At 35.6% G+C, this 24890-nt stretch overlaps 1 protein-coding gene across 43 annotated transcripts in view; it reads left to right on the top strand.

Moving 5' to 3' along the window:
• Nucleotides 1–24591, top strand: part of C2CD5 (C2 calcium dependent domain containing 5) — a 91767-nt gene extending 67176 nt beyond the window's left edge. For 15 of the 43 annotated variants that reach the window (XM_021092223.2, XM_021092227.2, XM_021092226.2 and 12 more), the window contains 12 exons: nt 1121–1261; nt 3652–3715; nt 4102–4163; nt 4383–4481; nt 5503–5592; nt 6055–6142; nt 7116–7202; nt 16643–16693; nt 17583–17684; nt 19005–19195; nt 22425–22571; nt 23270–24591. In XM_021092223.2, the coding sequence (XP_020947882.1) occupies nt 1121–1261; nt 3652–3715; nt 4102–4163; nt 4383–4481; nt 5503–5592; nt 6055–6142; nt 7116–7202; nt 16643–16693; nt 17583–17684; nt 19005–19195; nt 22425–22571; nt 23270–23401 (1254 nt within the window). In that variant the 3' untranslated portion in view covers nt 23402–24591. The remainder of the gene's footprint in view (nt 1–1120; nt 1262–3651; nt 3716–4101; nt 4164–4382; nt 4482–5502; nt 5593–6054; nt 6143–7115; nt 7203–16642; nt 16694–17582; nt 17685–19004; nt 19196–22424; nt 22572–23269) is intronic. The other 28 variants (XM_084956563.1, XM_084956569.1, XM_084956566.1 and 25 more) reach the window with 3 other exon arrangements.
• Nucleotides 24592–24890: the final 299 nt, after the last annotated feature.

Genomic DNA, 24890 nt, shown 5'->3' on the forward strand with positions numbered 1-24890 from the left:
TGTTACAACAGGCTGTGTCTTTAGCATTTGTGCTTACATATCCACATCCTCTTGATACTTCTTATGACCAACAGATATAGAACCTCTAGTTAGCTGTGATCTTTGGCTATAAAATAGGTAAAATCTGATGAGCCCATATAGGATTGCACCATACACTTACCTCAGAGCGATCATTATTGTGTCTATTTTTTTTTTTTTTTTTGTCTTTTTGCTATTTCTTGGGCCGCTCCCGCGGCATATGGAGGTTCCCAGGCTAGGGGTCGAATCGGAGCTGTAGCCACCAGTCTACGCCAGAGCCACAGCAACGCGGGATCCGAGCCGCGTCTGCAACCTACACCACAGCTCATGGCAACGCCGGATCGTTAACCCACTGAGCAAGGGCAGGGACCGAACCCGCAACCTCATGGTTCCTAGTCGGATTCGTTAACCACTGCGCCACGACGGGAACTCCTATTGTGTCTATTAAAGTTTATTTAGCTTAATAAGTTGCATAGCAGATACATACATAATATATGTATTATATATACATACGCATAGATATATATATCATATTCCACATTTGACTATATGGGTCTTTGAAAAATTATACCTGCATAAGATATAAAAGATTAAAATCTTATTTGTATATGTAAATATTTAATTCTTTATGGCTTACTGGGACTTTGAAATGCTGAGTAAAAAATACTTTGTGAGGGTTGGAAGGACTGCCCATTCCCTACTGATTGTGGTATCTCCTTTGTCCACTAGATGTCACTATTGCCTTGTTGTGTCTGTGATAGTTTCTGGATTCCTGTACTGAAGTTGCTATTATTATCAATTAAAGGAAATATCCATGTACTTTCTAAAAGGTTAATTAATCGTCAATATTATAATTAAATATTGACTATGAATACATTTTACAGACTTTCCCGTCCTACCCATTGTTTTCTGTTAGTCTAAAAATTTAAAACCAGATGAAGGCATACAAATGTCAAATCATTACATTGAACACCTGAAACGAATATGTTACATGTCAATTATAGCTAATTAAATAAAAGAAGAAAAGACTAGAGTTTAAAAAAAAAAATCCCCAAAGAGAAAAAGACAGTCATGTGATATAAAGCCTTTATATTTCCTTTAGGAGATATCCGAAGAGATTATAGGATCACCCATTCCAGAACCTAGACAACGCTCAAGACTTTTGAGATCTCAATCAGAAAGCTCTGATGAAGTTACAGAATTGGACCTTTCACATGGAAAAAAAGATGCATTTGTTTTGGAGGTATTATTGCATTGGACTAATTTTGATTTCTTAAGGGTTTTAGAAGATATTTATTTTTACAATCAGATCCTGATTTGTAGCATTGCAACTGTTTTATATATATATAAAAAATTAAATATGGCATTTATAATAAAATTGAAAGTATCAGAACTTGTTAGTGTATTTTTTGTTTAACACCAGATGACTGATACAGTAATAGATGGCTCTGGAAAAATTAATGTTTGGGTTGAAATAAAATTAGAATTTTAAACTTTGGAGTTCCCATCATGACTCGTTGGAAACGAATCTGACTAACATCCATGAGGACACAGATTTGATCCCTGGCCTCATTCAGTGGGTTAAGGATCTGGCGTTGCCATGAGCTGTGGTGTAGGTTGCAGACTCGACTTGGATCTCGAATTGCTGTGGCTGTGGTGTTGGCCGGTGGCTGCAGCTCTGATTTGACCCCCAGCCTGGGAACCTCCATATGCCGTGGGTGCAGCCTTAAAAAGATTAAAAAAAATAAATAAACTTTTGGAGCTATTTTTAGAAACTTGGATTAATTTAAATAAGAAAGTTCTGTTCTTTCACTTACTGTAATTATTACCTGTGTGATATGACATGTTACTATAACATTTTTACAAGTCATATGATAATATATAAAGCACTGCGAATTCTGAGTGTAGTGTTTTCTTAATGAATTAAGAAGATACAATTGAACTTTCATGATAAGAATATATTTGGAACTAACTTTCCTGGGGAATAAATGTGGCATGAGAAGTTTATGGAGCCTCTGCCCTCACAGATCTGCTTCCTATGCCCTCCCCTGTAGAATGCTTAGCTTTGAAAGAGATTGATGATCTTCCGTTGATATTGAAGGAAAGGAAAAAAAATGTGAGGACACTTAGAAATATTTTCTGGGAAGGTGCCAGTTGAAAGAAAAAAATAAGATGCCTGGGTCTCAGTAAAGCAGAAAGCTAACAGTAGAATTGTACTGGGATGGGATTGAAGGTGTGAAAAGTCTAGAACAGTGCCTGTGAATGTGATCAGGAAGTCAGCTGTGGGAGATATTCAAGGATTAACTGAGGTGTGATTGTTACATTGTGGAAACTCTATAAACTATATGGAATTGTGCCTCTTTCTTATATTTTCTACAGTGTGAGAATGGAAAAAAGTGGAGGTTGGTAAAAGGTTAGGAGTAAAAGGTTCCGAGGTACCGTTTAGAGTAGTGCTATTCCAAGTGTGCCGTGATGATGGCGTTAGCACCACTGGGAGCTTGTAAGAAATGCAGGCTCTGGTGCCCCTAGTTCAGACCTGGTAAATGAAATTTTCAGAGTGGAGCCAAGGAGTCTAACAAACCCTTCAGAGGATTCTAGCATTACTTAAACTTTGGACATTTTTGAATTTCTGATCCTGGGATCCTGGCTAATAGAGAAGAGAAGTGCCTTGAGTGTGGGAAGAAGACGAAGGCAAGGTGCAGATTCCGCAGTAAAAGGGACAGAGAGACAAGGGATTATAGTTAGAGAATACTTGAGATCTGGGTGTGGAATATTTTGGGGAATATCACAGTTGAGATATGGCCACGACTGGGTAGCCAAAGTGAAGTGGAAGTGGTTCTTGAAATCTCAAGGGTGTGAGTCAGGTCTTAGTCCCCTCAGTGTACAGGTGAGTGTCATTATTTGTCCAGTTGGATATGTTCACTCTTTAAAATTCTAGACAATTATTTTGATGTAAGGAAAATGGAATTTGGACTTACTCTTTTAAGATATGCCTTTAAATTTATCCCTATGTAATTTTATTTTATTTTATTTTGCTTTTTTTAGGCTGCACGTGCAGCATATTGGAAGTTCTCAGGCTAGAGCTGCAGCTGCTGGCCTACACCACAGCCACAGCAACACAGGATCCAAGCTGTGTCTGCGACCTACACCACAGCTCATGGCAACGCTATATCCTTAACCCACTGAGCAAGGCCAGGGATCCAACCTGCATCCCTATGGATACTACTCAGGTTCTTACCACTGAGCCACAACGGGAACTCTGTAATTTTATTTTAAAGCAGTTCCATTTTAAAAGAATTTTTTATTGTACTTTTTTAATTTAAATAGAGATAATGATTGCTTATGTTATCTTTGTAAATATTATGAAATATGTCCTCATAAAGGCTTGATAAAAGGCTCTTTTTAACTCAATATACTTTATAATGTAAAATATTTCATTTAGAAGTATTGTGGAAGAATTCACAGGTATTAGAAGAGTATTTTTCGAGTTTTATATTTTAACTTAGGGGAAAATGGCTCTACTTTTCCTTGACTCTATGTTCTCGATTAAATAAATAATAAAAACAATTTAAAAAATTTAAAATGATTCTGTATTTACTACTTATGTGATAGTTTTAATCTTTTTATTTTCAGATTGATGACACAGATGCTATGGAAGATGTACATTCTCTGCTCACTGATGTTCCACCTCCTTCAGGTGATGAGAGAAAAATTACCTTTGAGATGATTAGTTTTGTATATCAATATTTAGTTCATAATTATTATACCACTAACTTTATTTTAAAGGTTTTATTAGTGTTGCATTCTATCATGTTCTATGCTGCTCCAAGATTGAAAGCACATAGTTTAAAATATTTTCATTAGAACTTAGGTGAACTGATTTTTAATCCTTGTATGTTTATACATTAAAAAAAACCTAATAATTTCATTAAGATGATCTAAAGCTTTCCAGAGCTGTAGAATTTTAGAAAAAAAGAATGAATAGGTCTTACATTTAGAACTTTGTGTTAATAATTGAAAAATGTTATTCTTTAATACACACAAAATATTATCATGTGTTTTAACTATAATGTGTTTTGACAGGCTTTTATAGTTGTAATACAGAAATTATGCCTGGTATAAACAATTGGACATCTGAAATACAGGTAAACCTTTTATTCTTAATTTTAAGCAAATATACCATATGTGACTTTGGCTAAGTTTCTTCTTTATACGTGTTTACTTTTTGGCCTCTTCGTTGCAATTAAAATATTATCTTTTTAAAAAAACCAGATTAGGTACTACTGTTTATTTTATTAACTAAAATAATACAGTATTTGTTAAAAATAGTGAAGTGACATGTCATTATCTCTCTCTATATTTAGATGTTCACATCAGTAAGAGTAATCCGATTAAGCAGCCTTAACCTGACTAATCAAGCCCTCAATAAGAACTTTAATGATCTCTGTGAAAATTTGCTTAAGGTAGGAACCTTCTGACTAACTATACATTAGTTAAACCTTCTTTGCATCATGAAATTTAAGAAGTGTTTATATTTGTCTGGAAGACCTTACACAGTTGTAGGCTGAATTATTTTTTATTTACTTATCAGTCTTCACCTGCCATCAAGTAAAATGCTGAGGTTGTCATCTCCATCTTAATGTATTATATAAAGAATATATTTTAAGTTTTTCATAGCTTTAAACTTCATAGAAATCTGTATGTGTACATTTAAAAAATTCTTTTTTCTTATTTTTATGACTTGAAATATGATTAAATCTTACTGTCTGCTTAAATTTAAAAATGTATCCTTTTTAGAAATTTAACAGACTCAGTTTTCTTTCTTTTTAATTTTTTATTTTTTTTCCACACCTGGGGCATGCAGAGGTTTCCAGGCCAGGGATCAAACCCAAGCCATAATAGTTACAGTGCCAAATCCTTAACCTCTAGGCCACCAGGGACTGCCTTAAAACTGTACTCTTAATGAAAGAATAGGTAAAACAGAAGTGTTTTAATCTTTTCAACTTCGTTCACCATAATACAATGTGCATTAAAAAAATGTTCTTATAAAATTTTTAAATGAGAAGTGATATTAATAATAATTTGCTTTTGGTCAGAAAGAGAGAGACAAATATCATATGATACCACTTATATTTAAGTCTAAAATATGGCACATACGAACCTATCTACAGTTTGGAAACAAACTTACAGACATAGAGAACAGACATGTGGCTGCTGAGGGGGAGTGGAAGAAGGAGTAGAATGGACTGGGAGTTTAGAGTTAATAGGTACAAACTATTAATTTAGAATGGATGGGCAGTGAGGTCCCCCTGTATAGCACAGGGAACTATATCCAATCTCCTGGGATAAACTGAGGGAAAAGAATACAAAAAAGAATATTGTATATATGTGTAACTGAGTCACTTTACTCAATTTATAGTAGAAATTGGCACAACATTGTAAATCAGCTATACTTTAATAAAAAAATAATTTTCTTTTGTGTAGAGCCTGTATTTTAAACTACGGTCTATGATTCCTTGCTGCCTTTGCCATGTAAATTTTACAGTATCTCTCCCTGAAGATGAATTAATTCAGGTAATTAAGATTCAGTCTATTATTAAAGAATATTCCCAACTTTGATCTATTTTAATATTATAAGTTTGCCATAGTTAAATAGGTATAAGCTGTTTTACTTAAATATTTTAAAACATATGAATATGAGTCAGACCATGTTGTTTCACTTTCGTGAACTATAGTTATCTGAAGGTGGAATCACCTGTGTGTTCCAGCATATTTACACTAGGATGTGTGCTTCTGTGTGATTTCTCCAGAACCCATCTATTAGAGAAGCTTTTTTAGCTCTTTCTGGAATAAATAGGTTTGGGTAGACATGTTGGGCTTAATTGTAGTTTAAATATCTGAATTCATGTGCAATTCTGGTTGAGAAGTTTAACCAGGAGAGACAAAGTTAGTATAGTTGTTCCATGTACTGAATAAGATTTGTAAGAAGCTTGAATAATGATTATTTTGCTAATCATACTGTTTCTGTGATTCTAGGTTACAGTCACAGCAGTTGCAATAACTTTTGACAAAAATCAGGCTTTACAGACCACAAAAACACATGCTGAGAAGTCATTGCAAAGAGGTAAACCTGTGATGGTTAGGAGCACAGTTTGTGTTTGTCTGTATTATAATTCAGTATTAAAATATAGAGGAAAGGTAGAATAAATGACTTGTTTTTTGACTAGGTACTGTTACTTTTTCTATTTATCAAGATAACTGTGGGTAAGCGTATGGCCTACTTGATATTTGTCACACAAAAATAGGTGGTTGGCTGGTATTTACAAAGAGAATGCTGTTATTTTTTTCAGACTTAGATTATAAGGTATTAATCCTGCAGTAATTAAAGGCTCCTATTCCAGGATCCTTGAGGAGGCCTTCAAGGCATCTGAGACTCTGCTGATGTAGTAAGCACTGTGGATTTTTCTCAGGAAAGGTCCCCTTGTGTTCATCAAATTCTCAGAGTTGTCCTTTATCCAGTAAAATTTAGAAAGTACCATTTTTAATATATTCCAAAGACACACAATATTATTAGAAACCATTTGTGTGTTCTGAAAAAAAAAAGGAGAGGGAAATAGTATACTTTCTAAAGTTTAATGACTTATTGGTAAATAAAATATTCATGATTAATCTAAAAATTTTTAAGTTGAATATATTCTATATGGGCAACATTGCATTAATGTCAGATAAATGTATTAAATGATTATGTGTTCAGGTATTTATCAAAGAAGATAGATAATGACTGGTTTGAGGATCATAGAACTAGTGCAGTACAAAGAGTAGGCTAATAATAATTACTAGCGAGTGCTTATTCTTTGCAAGGCACTGTGCTAAGAAATTTATACACATTATCCTTTCTAAATCTCACCGCAGTCCTACCAGGGAACATAGCAACCGTTCTCAGTGTCATGCATGTGCAGGGCCGCCATGAAAGAAACAAAGGAGAAAATAACCAGAATAAATTGGGTTGGAAAATATATGTTATCCCAGATTCTTAATTTTTAAAAGATTAATAATAGATCATTACTAAATAACTAGTGTTTTTCTTGCCTCTCAAGCCTCTACAGATAATGAAGAACTTCTGCAGTTTCCCTTGGAACTATGTTCAGATTCACTTCCTTCTCATCCTTTTCCACCAACAAAAGGTTGGTTAAGTAAGGGGAATGCAAGCACAAGTTTCTAGATCCTTTCACTTGCTTCTACATTGTAGGTAATTTTACTTAATTGTGAGATGGAGATTTATTCTTCATTCCCTCATTGTATGTTTCATGTTCATAATGGAGAGAATATTCCTTTTATTTTAATTTTTCAAGTCTCATCATAAATTATTAAGGTAATTTTTAATATGTTAGTTCATTTTTATACCTCAAATGTATTAAAGTTTTATTTTCACAAATTTGGATTTCCCTGGGTAACTATTCACATATGGTATATTTGATATTTCTATTATATATCTGGTAATTTTTTTTCTGGCAACACTAACCTTTGCAAAAATTTAATTTAGATTTTTATAGGCAACAAAAATATTTATTTTCTTTAGAAGATCGGTGGAGAGGTTTTGGGTGGAGGCTAGTCCAAATGAGAAGGGGATGAGCTTTCTGTATTTTGGGTGCCTTATTTATATTTGAGGAATATTGTTCTGTGCTTGTAAGATGCTGCCATTTTTTCATTTGCAAAATTAAAACTCAGTAGCAGTAAACCAAGATCTGTATAATCTTTGGAGAGAAAAGTGGGAGATAGTTTTTTTCCATTTCTCTTCTGATTTCAGTATAATTTTTATTATAAAAACTTCAGAATTACTGTACCTTATTTTGTAGCATCATATACATGATAAATATAGTTTGTGTTTTTTCCTTAATAGTCTGAGAAATGATACATTTGTTATTTAAAACCAAATTGGCTTTTCTAATTTTTTATGTTTTATAATACAAGTGACATTATTTTCTGTTTTCTGCTTGTCAGTTATTTTATCTGGTACTAGATTAGTTATAGTACAGAATAGTTTTATATTCACATTGCACCGTGTATGAATAGAGTCTTACTAAATCAGTGCAAGGCCTGACTGTAAATAAATAGATGTTTCATATTTTGAAGCTGAAAAGATAAGCTCCTTTTAGATTCTGAGCTTTCTAACATGGTAACTGTTCTTTTTCCTTTTTGTCTAAATTAAAATTCTAATTTAGAACTCCATAGAGAATTTTAACATACCTCAACTCCTTGAACGAATAGGGAGGAAAAATAAAGTCCAAAGATAATCTGAGTTCAGATTTATAAATTAAATATAGCTTCCAGAACAAAAAGCAGAACAGCCAGTCTTCCTTGAACTGATAGATAGGACATTTTTATAATACCTTCTTTCTACAGAAACATATTTAACACAGGGTTAATTTTTAGGTATCACTTCATTTACATTATCCAGAAGTGGTGAGGAGGGGGAATCTAAAACCAAAACCTCAATCACCAGCAGCAAAAAGGTTTGATCAACTGCTAATCTATAAAAATATTTATTTATGGATTTGGGTCCTCTATTAGCTCAATTTTACCATGTTGTTAATAACTACTGAATTATCCAGAAGATTAGACTAAAACTCTGTGTAAGCGGGCCATATCTATATTGATAACTTACAGTTTGTACAGTAGCTTTCAAAGTGTTTTCAAAGGTAATTAAAACTAGGGCTTATTGTAGTCATTAGTATATTTTGCACAAATGATATTCCATGAACTGAAAAATAAGGAGAGGAGGAATTTGAGTAGAATTCTGAGTCATTTCTGAATGGTACCTGAAATATTGGCAATTCATTTTAAGGAGTGAGGAGAGGGGCCATAGGTGGAGTAATATATCAACATATCTGGCTTTTCTTCTCTGTTCTGTTACTGATAAAGTGTGAGAGCTTGGGCCAGTTAAGCTCTGATTAAGCCAGTTAAGCCTGAGTTCCACATTGAAAATGTGAAAGGATTAAGATTCTCTTCAGTCTTTAAAATTTTCTGATTTCTTGGGTTTCTGTAACTTACAGTTTTTCAATTATTAATGTGTCCATGTTATTAAAAACATAAATCAAAAGCTAAGTTATGGCTGAGGTCATGCTGAACTTCCATTAATTAACTTTCCAAATAGCTCCAAATCAATTAAACGAATGATTCCTAAACTGTGTTCCTTGAAACCTTAGGAGTTTCTTCAGAGCTGCCTTATGGCCTTCAGGAGGTCATGGTGTGTGGGGGGAGTGACAGGGCAGGTCTCTGGACACGTTGCCCCTAAACTCCGGGCAGCTTCATTTCAGTACACTTGACCTATTGGTTTTCTGTATGTGATTTTGTTAGGAGAAAGGGTTTCAAAAAGTTTGAAAATCACTGTATCAAATCATGCCACTTTTATCATCATCATTTTCACCATCGTTGGCTTCCTAATGATCAATATCACATTGGATACTAATATTTTACTACTCTTACTACTAAGTGCTTAACTGCAAAACCTATGTGCCTTTCCTTGAATATCGCATTTTAAAATCATCAGTAAACACTAAAAAGTTTATGTGTACATTTTTTTTCTAAGTTGTGTAAAGTGTGTTTTACGTTGCATGCTTATTTACTGTCTTTGCTTCTTCATGTCTATTCAGGAGAACATGGGCTATGCTATACATATTAGAAAAAAGTTATCCAAAATATTTTGGAAAATTTGAGGCTAGAGTGGGTTTGAAATGTCTGAAAAAATGTAATGATAGAGTGTTATAGTATAAATGTGGTAATTGAACACTATAATATGAAAGAAGGCTTTGAATAGAGAATAGAAATATTTTGGGGAAGTTAAGCTTAGCAGTTTAGAGCAAATAGGTGGGAGAGAGAAAGATAAAGAGTATGAGGAATAAATGCTCAAAACCCCTCTACTTTCGAAATACTAGAGGCTTAAAAGTCAACTACTAATGCTGATAAGTAAATAAATATATAGTTTTATGGTTTTGTTAGGTCAGCTAGCTAAGCTGACTGAGTTTATCTTTTTTTCTAATTCTGAAAACTTTGAATGTTTTATACGTTCTTATCACAAATGAGATGATTTATTAAAATTTTTAATTTCCTTTTATGTTGGCAGCATAGTGTCAAAAACTGTGTGCAGTGTGTTTATTAATGCCTCCATCTTTTCACTTGTGGATAAACCTTCCCTTATTTTTTTGTGTTATTGAGAATAAGTGAATATTATGTGAAGAAAAGATGCTTAAATTACATGTATCCTAATTGACCGTGTAGAGTAAGCCTGGACCTGAATTGTCCATCCATGTTGAATTTTTTTCCTTCCATCTTTTGTTTTATTTGGTTTTGTTTCTCAAGGTAACAAAACAGTTGATGTGTGTCTCAAATTTAAGATTGATTTGGTGTTACCTTGCTGGTTATCTTGATTTTTCTGATTTTAAATATAAAGTGCTGAGCCATTCCTGGCCTTGCTCAGTGGGTTGAGGATCTGGCGTTGCCATGAGCTGTGGTGCAGGTTGAAGATGTTGCTCGGATCCTGCATTGCTGTGGCTGTGGTGTAGGCCAGCAGCTGTAGTTCTGATTTAACCCCTCACCTGGGAATTTCCATATGCCAAAGGTGCGGCCTTAAGAAAAAATAAATAAAGTGCTGAGCCTAAGTAATTTCTTAAGGGACATTATCATATGCGGGTCATTAACATTCTTTGATGAACATATGAGGAAGGAACACAGATGACATAGCATCACCATGAATTTTTTTTTTTATATGAGGGTTTCTCTTCATAAGAAAAGATGACTACAGAAAATTTTTATACCATTTTCATAGTTTTTTCCCCCTCATTGTTAGTATCTACATGTCAGCTTTCTGAATATCTGCCACTTCACTCTGAAATGGTTTTTAAGACACTTTAAAAATGATAAATATATAGAAAAAAAGAGATAGAGTAAATACAGTAAAAATGGGGAACTGAAGGTATTTCTGGTGGAAATTAAAAAAATATTTCTCATAAATCATAATCTCAAAAACTGTATGCATGTAATTTTTCTTTCTCTCTCTCTCTTTTTTTTTTTTTTTTTTTTTTGGTCACTTGTCTTTTCAGGGCTGCACCTGCGGCATATGGAGCCCAGGCTAGGGGTCGAACTGGAGCTGTAGCTGCTGGCCTACACCACAGCCATAGCAATGCCAGATCCAAGCTGAATCTGCAATTTACCCCACAGTTCACCACAGCGCCGGATCCTTAACCCGCTGAGCAAGGCCAGGGATCAAACCCACGTTCTCATGGATGCCAGTCAGATTTGTTTCCACTGAGCCACGATGGGAACTCTCACATGTAATTTTTATGTAAGGTCAGCATATGACTTTAGATCTATGTCTGAAGACCTAAATCTGGGATATTAGATGCCATCTTATAGGACTTAGGAGCTTGTATTAGACAGATATGTGTGAATCATATACCACTATAAATAGATCTCAAATACTTTATAAATCTATAGAAGGGTCATAGTTTTCATTAAAATTATGAAAGTTTAAGGCTTTAAAAGGGTTTAGTTAAATCAGTTTTAGTTTTTATATACTGTTGGATGAAGCTGTATAGAAGAAAAGTTTTTTTTTTACCCCTCCCTTTGTTTCTGCTTTAGTTTTGCTTATGCTAAGGTGATATCCTCAGGTTCAGCGGCATAAGCTGTAGGCAGAGAGGAGTTCTCTTTTCACTGAGCAGTTGCTGACTAATGTGACAAACATAGATTAAATTTTGAATTTCAGTATGAAAGAAGACAAGTTTGCTTACAACCTTAATACATGTACTCCATGATTAGGTATCCACATTTGAAGATTTTGTTGTTGTTGTTGCTTTTTAAGGCTGCACCTACAGCATATTTAAGTTCCTAGGCTAGGGGTTGAGTCAGAGCTGCAGCTGCCAGCCTACACCACAGCCACAACAATGCCAGATCTGAGGCACATCTGTGACTTACACCTCAGCTTATGACAACATCAGATCCTTAACCCACTGAGCAAGGCCAGGGATCGAACCCACATCCTCATGGATACTAGTCAGGCTTGTTTCTGCTGAGCCACAATGGGAATTCCTGAAGTTTTTCTCTTTATTTTTATTGTAGGCTATCAGAGTTACTTTTTGTTAAACCAGGTTTTATTTTAAAAGATAATTTTAATTTTTGATTTTTAAAAGATAAGTTTAATTTATATAAACTTAATGGCTTGCCTCACATTATTTAAACTTGTAATTAGAACTATAAATCTATAAGAACTACAAAAGTTATCTTTTAATTTTTCCTGTCAACTAATGGTTCTGAATTCTTACCATTATGTATAATTCTTTATACTAACTAAAAATATTTTTATATATTAACAGTTCATTGCATGTCTGCTTTTTTTCTCTCTCACTCTCTCTTATTTTTCGGGGTAAAATTTTGTCACTATGACTGAATGGAGCAGCTGTAAAAAATGCTAAGGTTATACATGTTTTTGGTAGCTACAACAATCAGTGGTGGGGGGCTCTTAAAAGGAGAGAATTGCTGAGGGGAAGGAGAATGAGAGGAAACAGAAACCAAAGATTGGAAAATGTGAAAAGGTCATCCATGAGATGGGAAGGAAGGGAAGAGAAATTTGTTGGAGAAGTAGGGATAAGGAATCTCAGCTTTTTCAAGGCAGCCTGAGGGCAGTGAAATCCAGAGTCAGAGGAAGTCAGAGTAAAAAGCAAAGAAAGTTGAATTGGGTTATTGACAGAAACAGGGATTGTTTGGGAAAAAAGATGCAAAGGATGGGAGGGAGAGAAGATGGGGATTGAAGAAAAACAAGTGAGTTGGGATATTGTACACCTATATAGTTGTAGTTGGAAGCTTTAGTGACCCAAATAGAGCAGCTAACTGTCTTTTGTCATCTACTGTATGTATTGCCTCTATTGTAGTTGAATTTTCTTCCCTAATGGAATAGGGGAAGAAAACTCAGATCAAAGCAATTTATGTATTTCTCTATACTTTAATAATTTTTAACTATAATATGACAATTTCATTATCAACCCACCAATATTTGAAGACCATTATGGACCAGATTTGTACTGAATATTTATGTATATCACTTGTCTAACTCAGTCATTAAGCCAGATTTTTTTTTTTTTTTGTCTTTTTTGTTGTTGTTGTTGCTATTTCTTGGGCCGCTCCCGCGGCATATGGAGGTTCCCAGGCTAGGGGTTGAATCGGAGCTGTAGCCACCGGCCTACGCCAGAGCCACAGCAACGCGGGATCCGAGCTGCGTCTGCAACCTACACCACAGCTCACGGCAACGCCGGATCGTTAACCCACTGAGCAAGGGCAGGGACCGAACCCGCAACCTCATGGTTCCTAGTCGGATTCATTAACCACTGCGCCACGACGGGAACTCCATTAAGCCAGATTTTAATCAGTGCACTATAGATTGATGGAAATGCTTAAAGGGACATAAAAATCAAATTTTGATCCAGTAATTTAAAACCTAGAATATTTAAATAGGAAAATAAAGCAAACAATTTAGTGACTCCAAATTGCATACATTTTAATCTGCCAGAAAATCTTTTCAGAATTTGCAAGTTTTTTTCAGTTTTAGTAATATTCCTAGGGTGACTGAATAAGATTATCTCAAATATTGTTTTAATTATTCAGAGCAAAGATAATCTGTAAATTTTAGTGATAGAAAGTGAACAAGTTATCAGAAGCATAGTTAGTGTTAAGCTTTATCAGAGCTAACCCACACCTTTGTCCTTGGTTATGACAGGTTATTTAGGAGGCTGGAGACACCTCAACCTTCAGAAGCACTGGAGCATGTACAGTTGAGGGAGAAAGAATTCTTGCCACATTTTCCTATTTTCATCAGTGTGCTCATTTCCACTAGACTGCTTTTAACCTAGGTTAATCCCCCTCCCCACTCCACTAAGGCTTGTTATAAATTGCTAGAGTATACTAAGAAAATAGTAAAACTGCATGTTCTATTTGCCTCACCAACTTTCTAGGATCATTTTTTTGGAGGTCTAGTGGGATTATCACTTGCTGGTACCTTTAAAAAAAGCAAAATTGTATTCAGTGGGATAAGGAAATGGTAAGAGGAATGGGCTGCTGTGTACCTAGATTTAGACTCTCATTGCAGCTGCAATGGGGACTTCATATGCAAAGTGTTTGTCTCAAACTCTTCCACTGAGATGTATAAATGGCCAGAACTGAGTGTCTGTTCCTCACCAAAGCCCAAAAGACTTTTAATAAGATTTCTACCCCTGAATATAAAATGTGTTGTCTTTTATTTAGTATTGGCTTAGAGATCACATATGGATTTTCCCTCTTTTTAGCCAGAATTATTAGTGAGCCACACAGCTTATATCTGCAGTACCTCTGCTTTTGAAAAGACTGTTATCTAGGAAGTCAAACTGTAATCAGAAGGAGCAGAGTAACTGAGCGTCTGAGGTCATGACAGGCTGAGGTGCCAATGTCCAGCTCCCGCCAGGACCAGCTCGTCCTGGGCCTTTTCTCTGAGCTAGAAAATGAGCAGAATGCTGGCAAGCATGTTAGGAGATGAACCCACTCTCCTTCTGGGAGGTCACAAGTCTCCTCCCTCAGCCTTTCCCTCAAGGTCTCCAATTTTAAAACTTTGTTCTTTTCAGATTTTAATTCATATGCATTCATATCTGAGGGCATGGCATAATATCTTCCCTCACTTTTTTCTCCTCTTCACATTCTGTAAAATTTTGGGGAAAAAAATAATGTGTACTAAGTATACAGGGTGAAAAATTCAAATCCTATGAAAAATCATGTAGTCCAAAATAAAGCTCCTTTCTTCCTTCATTTTTCCTTCCTGAGAGGCACCTATTCTTAACAGCTCTTGGCTGTCTTTGCAAAGATCTTTTATTTATTTATTTATTTATTTTTTAAAACACGTATTTTGCAGATTGTTGTATACCTTTGTTTTTTGCACTTGGCATATTTAGAGATGGGAATAGATACTTTCTACATATTTAAGCTCTTTTGTGGTCATTTGCTATTGAATTATATACAGTTGCTATTAGGGAATTCCTTATTACCAAAATATCAAAGTATAGAGGATAATTTTAGTAATTTTCACTTTTCCTTTTAGCTTTTCCCCCTGTCCCCACATTTTACAAACTTTGACTGAATACCTAATCTCACCAAGTCTATATGGCCCAGGACCTGTGAGAGGTCTGGGACTCTCCTGGGATATGTGAGCCTGGGGTGGGCCATACTGGCTTAGCTTTTGCACTTGGTCTCTTTTGGTGCTGATCTGTCCCTAGAGATCTGGTAAGCCTCTGAATGTCAGTTCATTTCTGGTCTTCTTCCTGTGGGTTCTGTCTCCCCCTGGGCTTCCAGTGTCCCTTGGATCCTGAATCAAGAGGACCTTTCAGTCCAGAACTACAGTCTGAGGGCATGATGGCCAGAGCACGTTCAGCGTGATGCTCTCACAGTCTTTTTGTGGACCTCACCTAGTGACCCCTTTGCTTGAACAGCTCTGTATTGTAAGAGGAATGTCAGCCACTGTGCACTCTCCAGTACTGGATTGTGGTCACTTACCTTATAAAAATGGGGGGTTGAGGGGGTGTGGGAGATGCTTCCATTACATCCAGTTAGCAGAAGCATTCTGTACAAATTTTTCAGAAGGATTACTTTGATTAAGAATATTACCAAAAGGTCAACACATTAAGCTGAGACCAAAATATGTATTTACTTGGTTTATAATTTTTTTAAAAAAACTAGCTGACCCAAATTATTCTTAGTGTTATTTTTATAAGTTTCTTCTATCTTGGCAACACTATTTTCTCAGAAAATTCTTTGAAACAAAAATTCAAATATGCCAGTGTGGGTAGACCCTGAGCATTGGCAATAGATTATGAAGTTTTTCTTTTTTAATAGTTGTTTAAATTTGTACAATTCCTTATCTATAATAAAAATGTAAAATATCACGGAGACTCTAGGATGTTACTTTTATGAGGTTACTGGAAAGGAAGTGATTCTAGGCTGGGATTCCTAGTTATTTCTGTGGAGAGCAGTCAGTCACCTTTTAGTTCCACAAGTTTTGATGGCTCCAGAGGCAGCTGCTGAAGGTGAAAGCTTTGAATGAAGGGGTTGGTGGTGGTGGTGGTAGGGTCGGGGGCGAGGTTGGGCTAGTGTACAGTTTGTGTTTATCTGTAAGACATAGGTCATTGCCTTCTCTGTAATTTTTAACCCTACTGTCTCTTCCACCCCCACCCCCACAGACATTTCCCTTCCGTGTTTCATTTCAGATTTTCTTCCCAATACATTGTTCAGTTCTCTTTTTCATTCTGCCTCCATCCCACTAATATTTGTTACTATGTTGATATTTTTTCTTGTCCACAGAGTTTCTGAATCTTTCTTTGTGTTATAATAACAAGTAATCTTTTTTGGAATGATATTTATTAACCGAGCTAGTTTTCATATATCAATAGAAACTGCATTTTAAACCTAAATACTTCTATTTGGTTTGCTTTTGTAATGAAGCCATAAAGATTTCCTCCTATTCATCTGGCTTATAGAGAATATTAACCAAGATCAAAGAAGAGATACTGGCTTGTACTTAGCATCCAAGCTAATGTTGTTCATATTGTCTTATTAGAACACCTGGAGAGTGCAAGTGCTAACTCAGGTATACCAGCTGCACAGAGAGGTGAGTTTGTCTAATTAAGCAAATAGTCACCAAAGGGATGAAATTCTAGTGTGGTGATGCGTAAGCACACAAACCTCAGAGGAGTGCACTAGAAGATGGAATAGACACCAAAATGTGGCTTTTTTCTAGTTAGAATGTAACTTACAAAGTAGTAATTAAACCAATATTTACTTTTTTAAAAAGTATCTTAGTAGTTTCCCAGTTTTCTCAAAATAAGATTTTAGCATCTAAACATTATTTTTTAGCTAAGCAGTAGTAAAAGTTACTCTTTTTAAAAGGAAAACTTTTAGACTCATATTTCCCCTTCACCTGATGTTTCAGAAGCTTTGTCTCCAAAATCAGATGCAAAAATAGAATGCTGAGAAAAATGACTGTTTAACTTTCCTGTTATTACTGGTAGAAAGAAAATATTTTAATAAAAGATAAGTTAATTTGTGATTTTTTTTCATGTATTCTTCAGCATTTGATTCTCATTGTTTTTATTTTTGGTTTCAGGATTAAAAATAAAGAGGGCATTATTCACAAACTTTGGATTGTAATTGAAAGTTCTAAGTATAAATAGTTAAAATAAAACATTGTAAAAAGAATGGGAAATAAAATTAGTTAAAACACAGTGTATGGTCCTATCCCGGGTCTCTTGATTAGATCCCTTTCCGTTCCCCTAAGACGCCACACAGCTGTGACATCACCAGAGACGCTCAGCCAGCTGAGAATTTGGTTTTGGACAAATCAGTGTCGAAAGCTTGACTCTTTACTCTCTCTTTTATCTGACTTAAAAAGGACCATTTCCCCCCGAAGTTACAGTTAAATTACGTCATCAGAAGGAGTGTTATGACGAGTAAGAGACGTCATCCATATTTTTTCTTTTGTTTTCTGTCTGTGTTTTCAGCAACGTCAGTTGATTACAGTTCCTTTGCAGACAGATGCAGCAGCTGGATAGAGCTCATTAAACTGAAAGCTCAGACCATAAGGCGCGGATCAATTAAGACAAGTAGGCTGATGTTTCTACCACATTACGATCTGAGAAGCACATCCCTGATTTCCCAGTGGTGAAGGCTAGACCTTACTACTCAGTAATAACATTGCCAATCAATCATGTATTGGAGTGTGAAAGCTGCGGACTCTAATGGTCATTTAGCAAAAGCTATTGAAGAACGTTTAGATTTGTTAATTTTAACTGTAGGGTTGTGTTTTTAATATTTGAGTTTTTATGAAGGTATTTTTAAAAGTATATAAATAGATATTATATCATCTAGTGGAAAGACATTATGAGCTCTCTGATTGAAAAGACACTTGTCCAGGACCCAATATACCAGGTAGTATATGGCATTGGTCCAATGACTAACAGTGATATCCAGAGTGAGAAAAGAATGAGGTGCTTCCAGAGAGAAAGTGGTCCGCTCTTATCTCACTGCTGGAATCAGGAGCAGCACTTGTATGTTCTTTAACTCTACTCTGTGTGTTTTGGTAGATTTTGAGGTAAATGTATTTGAGTGAAAGAATTTATAGTACATTAAAGGGAAGGAACTGTGTTTTAGAGGAAGATCATAGGGTATGGAGCCAGCCGTATCTGGTTTTGAATCCTAGAAATGCTAGGATTCAATAGCTGTGTGACCTTGGGCAAGTTACTTAACCTGTGAGCCTGTTTCCTTGTGTGAAATGGGGATAATAACACCTATGTTGTTGGGTGGTTGTTGTAAGGATTATATATATTAATATATAACAATACATTGTTGTCTGGTTTATAGTAGTTACTTGACAAGCAATAGCTGTTATTTTATAAACAATCCACTTTGAGACAGCCAAGGTCATTTGTTAAGTTTTTTAAATGATGAGTTTGATCAAGAAGGTTTGGAAAAGAAACCACTACAACTAGCTAACATAAGGTTTATCTGCAAGTTGACAATGATGAAGTCGTCTGAAAAAAAAGATGGAAAAGACTGCACTGGGAAATGTAACAACTTTCACACTCTCCTTGTAATAATTTGTTCCTACAGCAGATAATTTTTAATGCTCTACCGCTTTTTCTTTTTCTTCACTTTTTAATGATCATTGTGTGTGTAGCTACACTGCATCAACATTTTCTTTTGCAGGAATGCCATTTTTCTTCCAAAAGATTTCATTCCAGCATTTCCTATGTTTTTCTTTCTCTGTTTAATTGCATGCAGTGCATGATAATTTCTTTTCTTTCATGACATGGCTTAGCCTCACAGACAGCTGAATGTTGTCACCACTTATTTGGAAACCTTAGGGAATAATTGAGTTACCAGCATATTGATCTTGATGCCTTCTGTTTTTTGTCCAATTTTAGCTGTGACAGTCGAAAAAGCAAGTCCAATGGGTGAAGGAACTTTCCGGAATCGTTCAGCCCCACCTTGTACAAATTCTACAGTTGGGGTTGTCAAAATGACACCTCTTTCTTTCATTCCTGGAGCAAAAATAACAAAATATCTTGGGATAATTAACATGTTTTTCATTCGGGAAACCACTTCTCTTCGTGAGGTAACTTTATAGTTCCTATTTCATTGTTTTTGTGAATTTTCTGTGGCCGAACATATTACTGCCAAAACCAAACACATTTCAAATTATTATTATTATTATTATTTTTGCCAAAAGTAAAACACACACATACTCACACTCCTCCAACCCTCTCTTTTTCAATAACCTGTCTGGATTGGTTCTAGATTGTATTTACCAAATTTCAAATAACAGCTAATATTATTACAAGAGTTGGGTTGGGTTTAAACCTATTTATTATTATAAACTCTAGTTTCTTATAAGATAAATAAAACAAATAAATGTACATGTTTCACTAGAGACTTAAAACAACGCTGAAAGAACAGCTTAGTATTCTCAGTAGGTATTTTCCTGAGATATATGTAGACAACAGTTTTTAAGGTTTACATTTGGGAGTAGTAGGGGACTATGTCATGGAGAGATATCTGTGGCGATTGTTTTCGTCACATAGCTCCATCATTTTCTCCCTCTGAGAAAGAATGAGGATGATGTTCTGCCATCAGTGTATGAGAACTGTTTACTCAAGTTCTTATCTCACACTGGGTATCATTAAACTTCAACTTGCAGGAGTTCCCATCATGGCACAGTGGAAATGAATCAGACTAGGAACCATGAGGTTGTGGGTTCCCTCCCTGGCCTCACTCAGTGGGTTAAGGATCCAAGACACCGTGAGCTGTGGTGTAGGTGAAAGATGTGGCTTGGATCCCGCACTGCTGTGGCTCTGGCATAGGCGGGCGGCTACAGCTCTTCATTCGACCCCTAGCCTGGGAACCTCCATATGCCATAGGTGCGGCCCTTAAAAAAAAAAAAAAAAATGGTGAAAAAAGCGACTTCAATTTGTTTTTTAAATAATAGCAATTACAGTATTTTACTTGATGTGGTCAGAGTTAAGAATCAGAGTCAGCTTACATCTTGCATTACATGGAAATTTAAACTCAAGAAAGATTATATTTCTGTCTGTCATATGTTTTGAAGCAGGCCTGCTGAGCAGATTAACATTGTGATAGGGAAACTTTTAAATTATTTAGTCATGAAGCCCAATAAACTCTCCAAAATTTAATTTAGCGGTAGTTTGTGTATTTTAAAAAGTGTGTTCATTATAAACATGACTTAACTATGTTTTCTCCCCATTGTTTCACCAGCAATGTTTCTATACTTTCTTGGAAAAAGCAGTTTACTTACTATTTTTTAAATATTACACTCACCATCCTGCACATAGCACTGTGCCTGGTGCAAGGTAAACAAATGTATTTCTGTAAGCAAGTGACTGATTTCCAACAGATTAATTTATTAGGTAGTTGTCTCCTTTAAGGTAAATTACTTTTTAAAGCATATTCTAATTGTATTGAGATGGAAAAGAAACTATCTTAAGATATTCTTAAAAACCTTTTAATGTAGAATTAAAATAGGTGACATTTTTCAGTCCATTTAAGTTTGACCAAAAAGTGTGGGTGTGAGGAGCTGGCATAGATTGGTAATTAACCTTTTCCAGTTGCTCTTAGTAGCACATGGATATTGTACTATTGAATCCATAAACTCTTGTTTCCTAAGTGCCTTCTTAGCTGCTTAAGTAACCAAAATGTTGCTTCACAGGAGATGTCTCTTCAAAAGAGGTTTGTAGTGTTAACTGTGTGGTATAATATCCCAAATTTATTCATTGCTTGATAAGTTATTTTCTTAAATTATGTAAGTTAAATTATGTAAATTTAAAATTACCCCTCTCTAGTCTCTGTTACTCTGCTATCAGAATTTCTTGATTTAAGATGTAGGAGGAAAACTGATAAAAGTAAAAGAACTAACTGTCCTGGACTGTGATTGAGTCAGAGGCAGGCTGAAACAACTCACTTAATTCTTCAATTACAAAGAGAGATACCTGTACAAAACTATATGCAGGATCCTGTGGCTTTTCAGAAAGATGTGACTGGACAAATGGTTTTTCTAACATTCTAAATTCCAGTTTCACATTGGAAATTTTTTCCTAGATTGTAAATAATCTCCGATAAAATTTGTGGAAAACTTAGGTTGAAAAGCATTTTGAGGGAGTTCCCGTTGTAGCGCAGCAGAAACAAACCTGGTTAGTATCCATGAAGATACAGGTTCAATCCCTGGTCTTGCTTAGTGGGTTAAGGATCCATTGTTGCCGTGAGCTGTGGTGTAGGTCACAGATGAGGCTCAGATCCCGTATTGCAGTGGCTGTGACCCAGGTCGGCAGCTGCAGCTCCAATTTGATCCCTAGCCTGGGAACTTCCATATGCTGTAGGTGTGGCCCTAAAAAGAAAAAGAAAAAGAAAAAGAAAAAAAAAGGCATTTTAAGCTAGCCTTTGGTTTCTGCTTTATTTTTGAAAAGCATTCCCCAGACAATTGGATTTTATTCCCTAACAAATAGGTACAGACCACCTAGTTTGTATACCTGTTGAAATAGGTGTTAGTGTTTACAGTTGTGAGCACCAAAGATGCAGTCCCTGACCAGATGGAATTTATAGTCTCATGGAACAGTGACTCGGTGGCCAGGAAACCAATAATTCTGTAACTAACAGATATTTCCTAGTGACAGTAAGTAATAAAAGAAATACAACTAGGGCTGTCAGAAACTCTAATGGGGGAACCTAATTTAGGTCTGATAGGGAAGGTTTCTCTGAGGAAGTCACATGCAAACCAGGACCTAAAGAACTGAGGAAGAGTTATCCTGTGGAAGATTGAGTGCAGAGCCCTCATGTGCAATTTCCTTCAGGCAGGAGAAGGTCTCAGACCTGTGAGAAACTGAAAAAGATGAGTGTGACTGGAACACGGTTCATTTTCAGAGTGGGAGATGTGAATAGCATATCAGTATAGAAAGGGTATCACTATTTTTATTTTCCATCAATTTATTTGATGATGGGACTGATTTGGTAGAATTGTTGAAGGTAGAGGAACAGTTTGAACTCTTGCTCTGCCATCTGTCTTCCAGCTCTGTGATCAGGGCGAGTCACAGGCAGATTCTCTGAGCTTCAGTCTCATCATTTGTAAAATGAAGACAGTAATCCCTGTCATAGACATGTGCTCAGTACAGGTTCATTTGTTCATTCATGCAACAAATCCCCATTAGGAAGGAGATTAAAATGATCATCCATGACATTAGGATCACTTGAGATGTTTCAATATATATTCTTTGATGTTCTGTATACATTTGTTTACACATGTATGTACTTTGACCTTCCTGTGCATTGTTGTCTAGGAAGGAGGGGTCAGTGGTTTTCTCCATGCGTTTATTGCTGAAGTGTTTGCAATGGTGAGAGCTCACGTAGCTGCATTGGGGGGAAATGCTGTCGTCTCCTACATAATGAAGCAGTGTGTCTTCATGGAGAATCCAAATAAAAACCAGGTGAGGTGGAGTTCAAAACCTTTGATGGGGGAACCTGCACATTTCCCCCACTGCCTTTTCATCTTCCACTGTCCCTTGAAAAAGAGAATTGCTCTTCAGAGCTCTTTGATTCTAGATGCTTGAAACATATTTTAATATGTTGAAAACCATGGTCATGACTAGGTCAGATGCTGTTTTCACACCCCAGGGAGGAGTGGTTATTCTTAAATACCTCTGGAAGTTTTGCTCCTAAATTACTGTTTCCACCGTCTTTTTGGTGGGTCTCTGGGATGCAGTGACAGCTAACTGAGGACAGTTAAAGACACCCCGTGGTTTGGACTGTGATGCCGTCCGGTTCTAACTGCTCTGCTGGTGAGGAGCACGTCATGATGGGGCCACGCACTTATTTCTAATAAGTAATACAGTTCTGCTAATGGGGACAAAGGAGTGTTGCTTAGGTTAAATTGGAGAATAGATTTCTTTTATCCATTTTCTTAACATAATAACTCACTCATTATTCTAAAGATCCCTTGAAAATTAAATAACTGTATTAATGAATTTTTGTTTGTTTCCTTTCCGGTGAATTGCCTTCCTATCCTTTGCTCATTTTTCTGTTGGGCTGTTCCCTTTTTCAGCTATACAGCACTGCCCCCACTGTAACTGAAGAGTTTGAGGCTGTTGTTGAGTTTGTAACTGAACTCGTCCTATTGTTTTTACAGGCACAGTGTCTTATAAATGTAAGTGGTGATGCAGTGGTTTTTGTTCGTGAATCTGAGTTAGAAGTGGTATCAACTCAGCAGCCTGCCACCAGCTGCCAGCCCTCCTGTATTGGAGGAGAGGTTACGACCTGAAGTCACTTAGAAGAAAAGTGCTCAGCTAAGTGACATTCATCTGTCTCCATTGTTATGTCATTCATTATCTTATTGGACCTAAAAAAATGAACTTAATTTGAGAGAAATTAAAAAAGAATTGCTGCACTATGAGTACATTTGACTTGTCTGGAATCACTCAGAGGCTTGAGAATTTTCAGATCTTGACGTTTTGTTTGCTAAGCCAACACAGACAGGCCCTGTGGAGCCTTGACCCCTTAGTGCAGGTAAATTTTTAGAGAGCTGTAGCAAAGATGGAAGCTATTTGTAATTTTTGTTGATTTTAATAAAATCATAATTTAAAAAATGAAATGGTAAGATTATCAGGAAATTAGGAGAGCTATCCTAGTGTAATTTAGAAAAAGTAAGCAAAAAATTCACAAATTGTTAATGAATTAATAATCTGATTCAAGGACTGTATGGGAAAAATGGAGGAAAGTTTTCAGAAAACGGCGTGGTTTTCTTACTGTGTTATTTTGATGGGTAATTTGGTAACAACTGAATGGGAAAAGTGCTTCAGCTGTCTTTGAAAAAGAAGTTAAAATTCTGTAACATATATCCATAATATATCCTAAGTACTGGAAAAGAAAAAGTAATTTATCAGAGCCAGTGTGTTTCCATTGGAAGCTTAAATAACATCATTAAGGAAGGAGAAAAAACTATATAACTTCATTTCCCACCAAGTTTCAGTTTGTGTTTGTCTAGAAGAGGCTTGGCTGCAGCTGGGAGAAAAGGCCAGTGAATTTTGTTGAAATAGTTAAAATATAATTAATTGATCTAATAGGAATAGAAAATTATTTTCTAATAAAATCATTCTGCACTCCTGCCAGACAAACAATTTTAGTAATATCTTAGGGATTTTTGAGGTGAATTAGACTGTATTTGGCATAGAATTTGGAAATGTAACTTGAATGTAAATATGCTGCAGAATGTTGAATGTATAGGTAGAAATACTTTTTTTGTCAATGCCAAATACCTATTACAAATGAACTTTAAAAAGTACATTCCTCCTTTGCACACTAAAATTACTTTATAAAACTCATGATTTTGCTCTTTCAGCGTAACAGTTGGCCTAAAGATTAGAAGTCATTTTCTTGTTATCACAGGTGTCAATATTTTTCTGTATTTTGTTTATAATTTTATTTTTTAAATAAAAAATTTATAAAGATAAACTTGAATATTCCTAAATCTCTTTTTTGCTTCTTTGCTATAGTACTGTCAGTGGTCAGAAATCACTTTCCATCCGATTATCTCCATTCATTCCTTTAATCAACAATCAATTATCTGTTGTGCATCTGCTGTATACAAGGCCCTGTTCTTAATTTTGGGGAAAATATATGTAATTGTGCCTCTGCCATTGTCTTTGGTAGGAAACCTATGCTGTTAAGTGTGTAGCTTGGGATGAAGGTAGCTTCCCAAAGGGAATGATATTTAAGTTCAGTCCTGAAAAATAGGCAAGTCACTGAAATCA

Source organism: Sus scrofa, chromosome 5 (assembly GCF_054392235.1).
Source record: "Sus scrofa isolate SSC_HxYL_T2T_F1_AM1 chromosome 5, Sscrofa_HxYL_maternal_Yorkshire_Landrace_v2.0, whole genome shotgun sequence".
Classification (NCBI taxonomy): Eukaryota; Metazoa; Chordata; class Mammalia; order Artiodactyla; family Suidae; genus Sus; species Sus scrofa.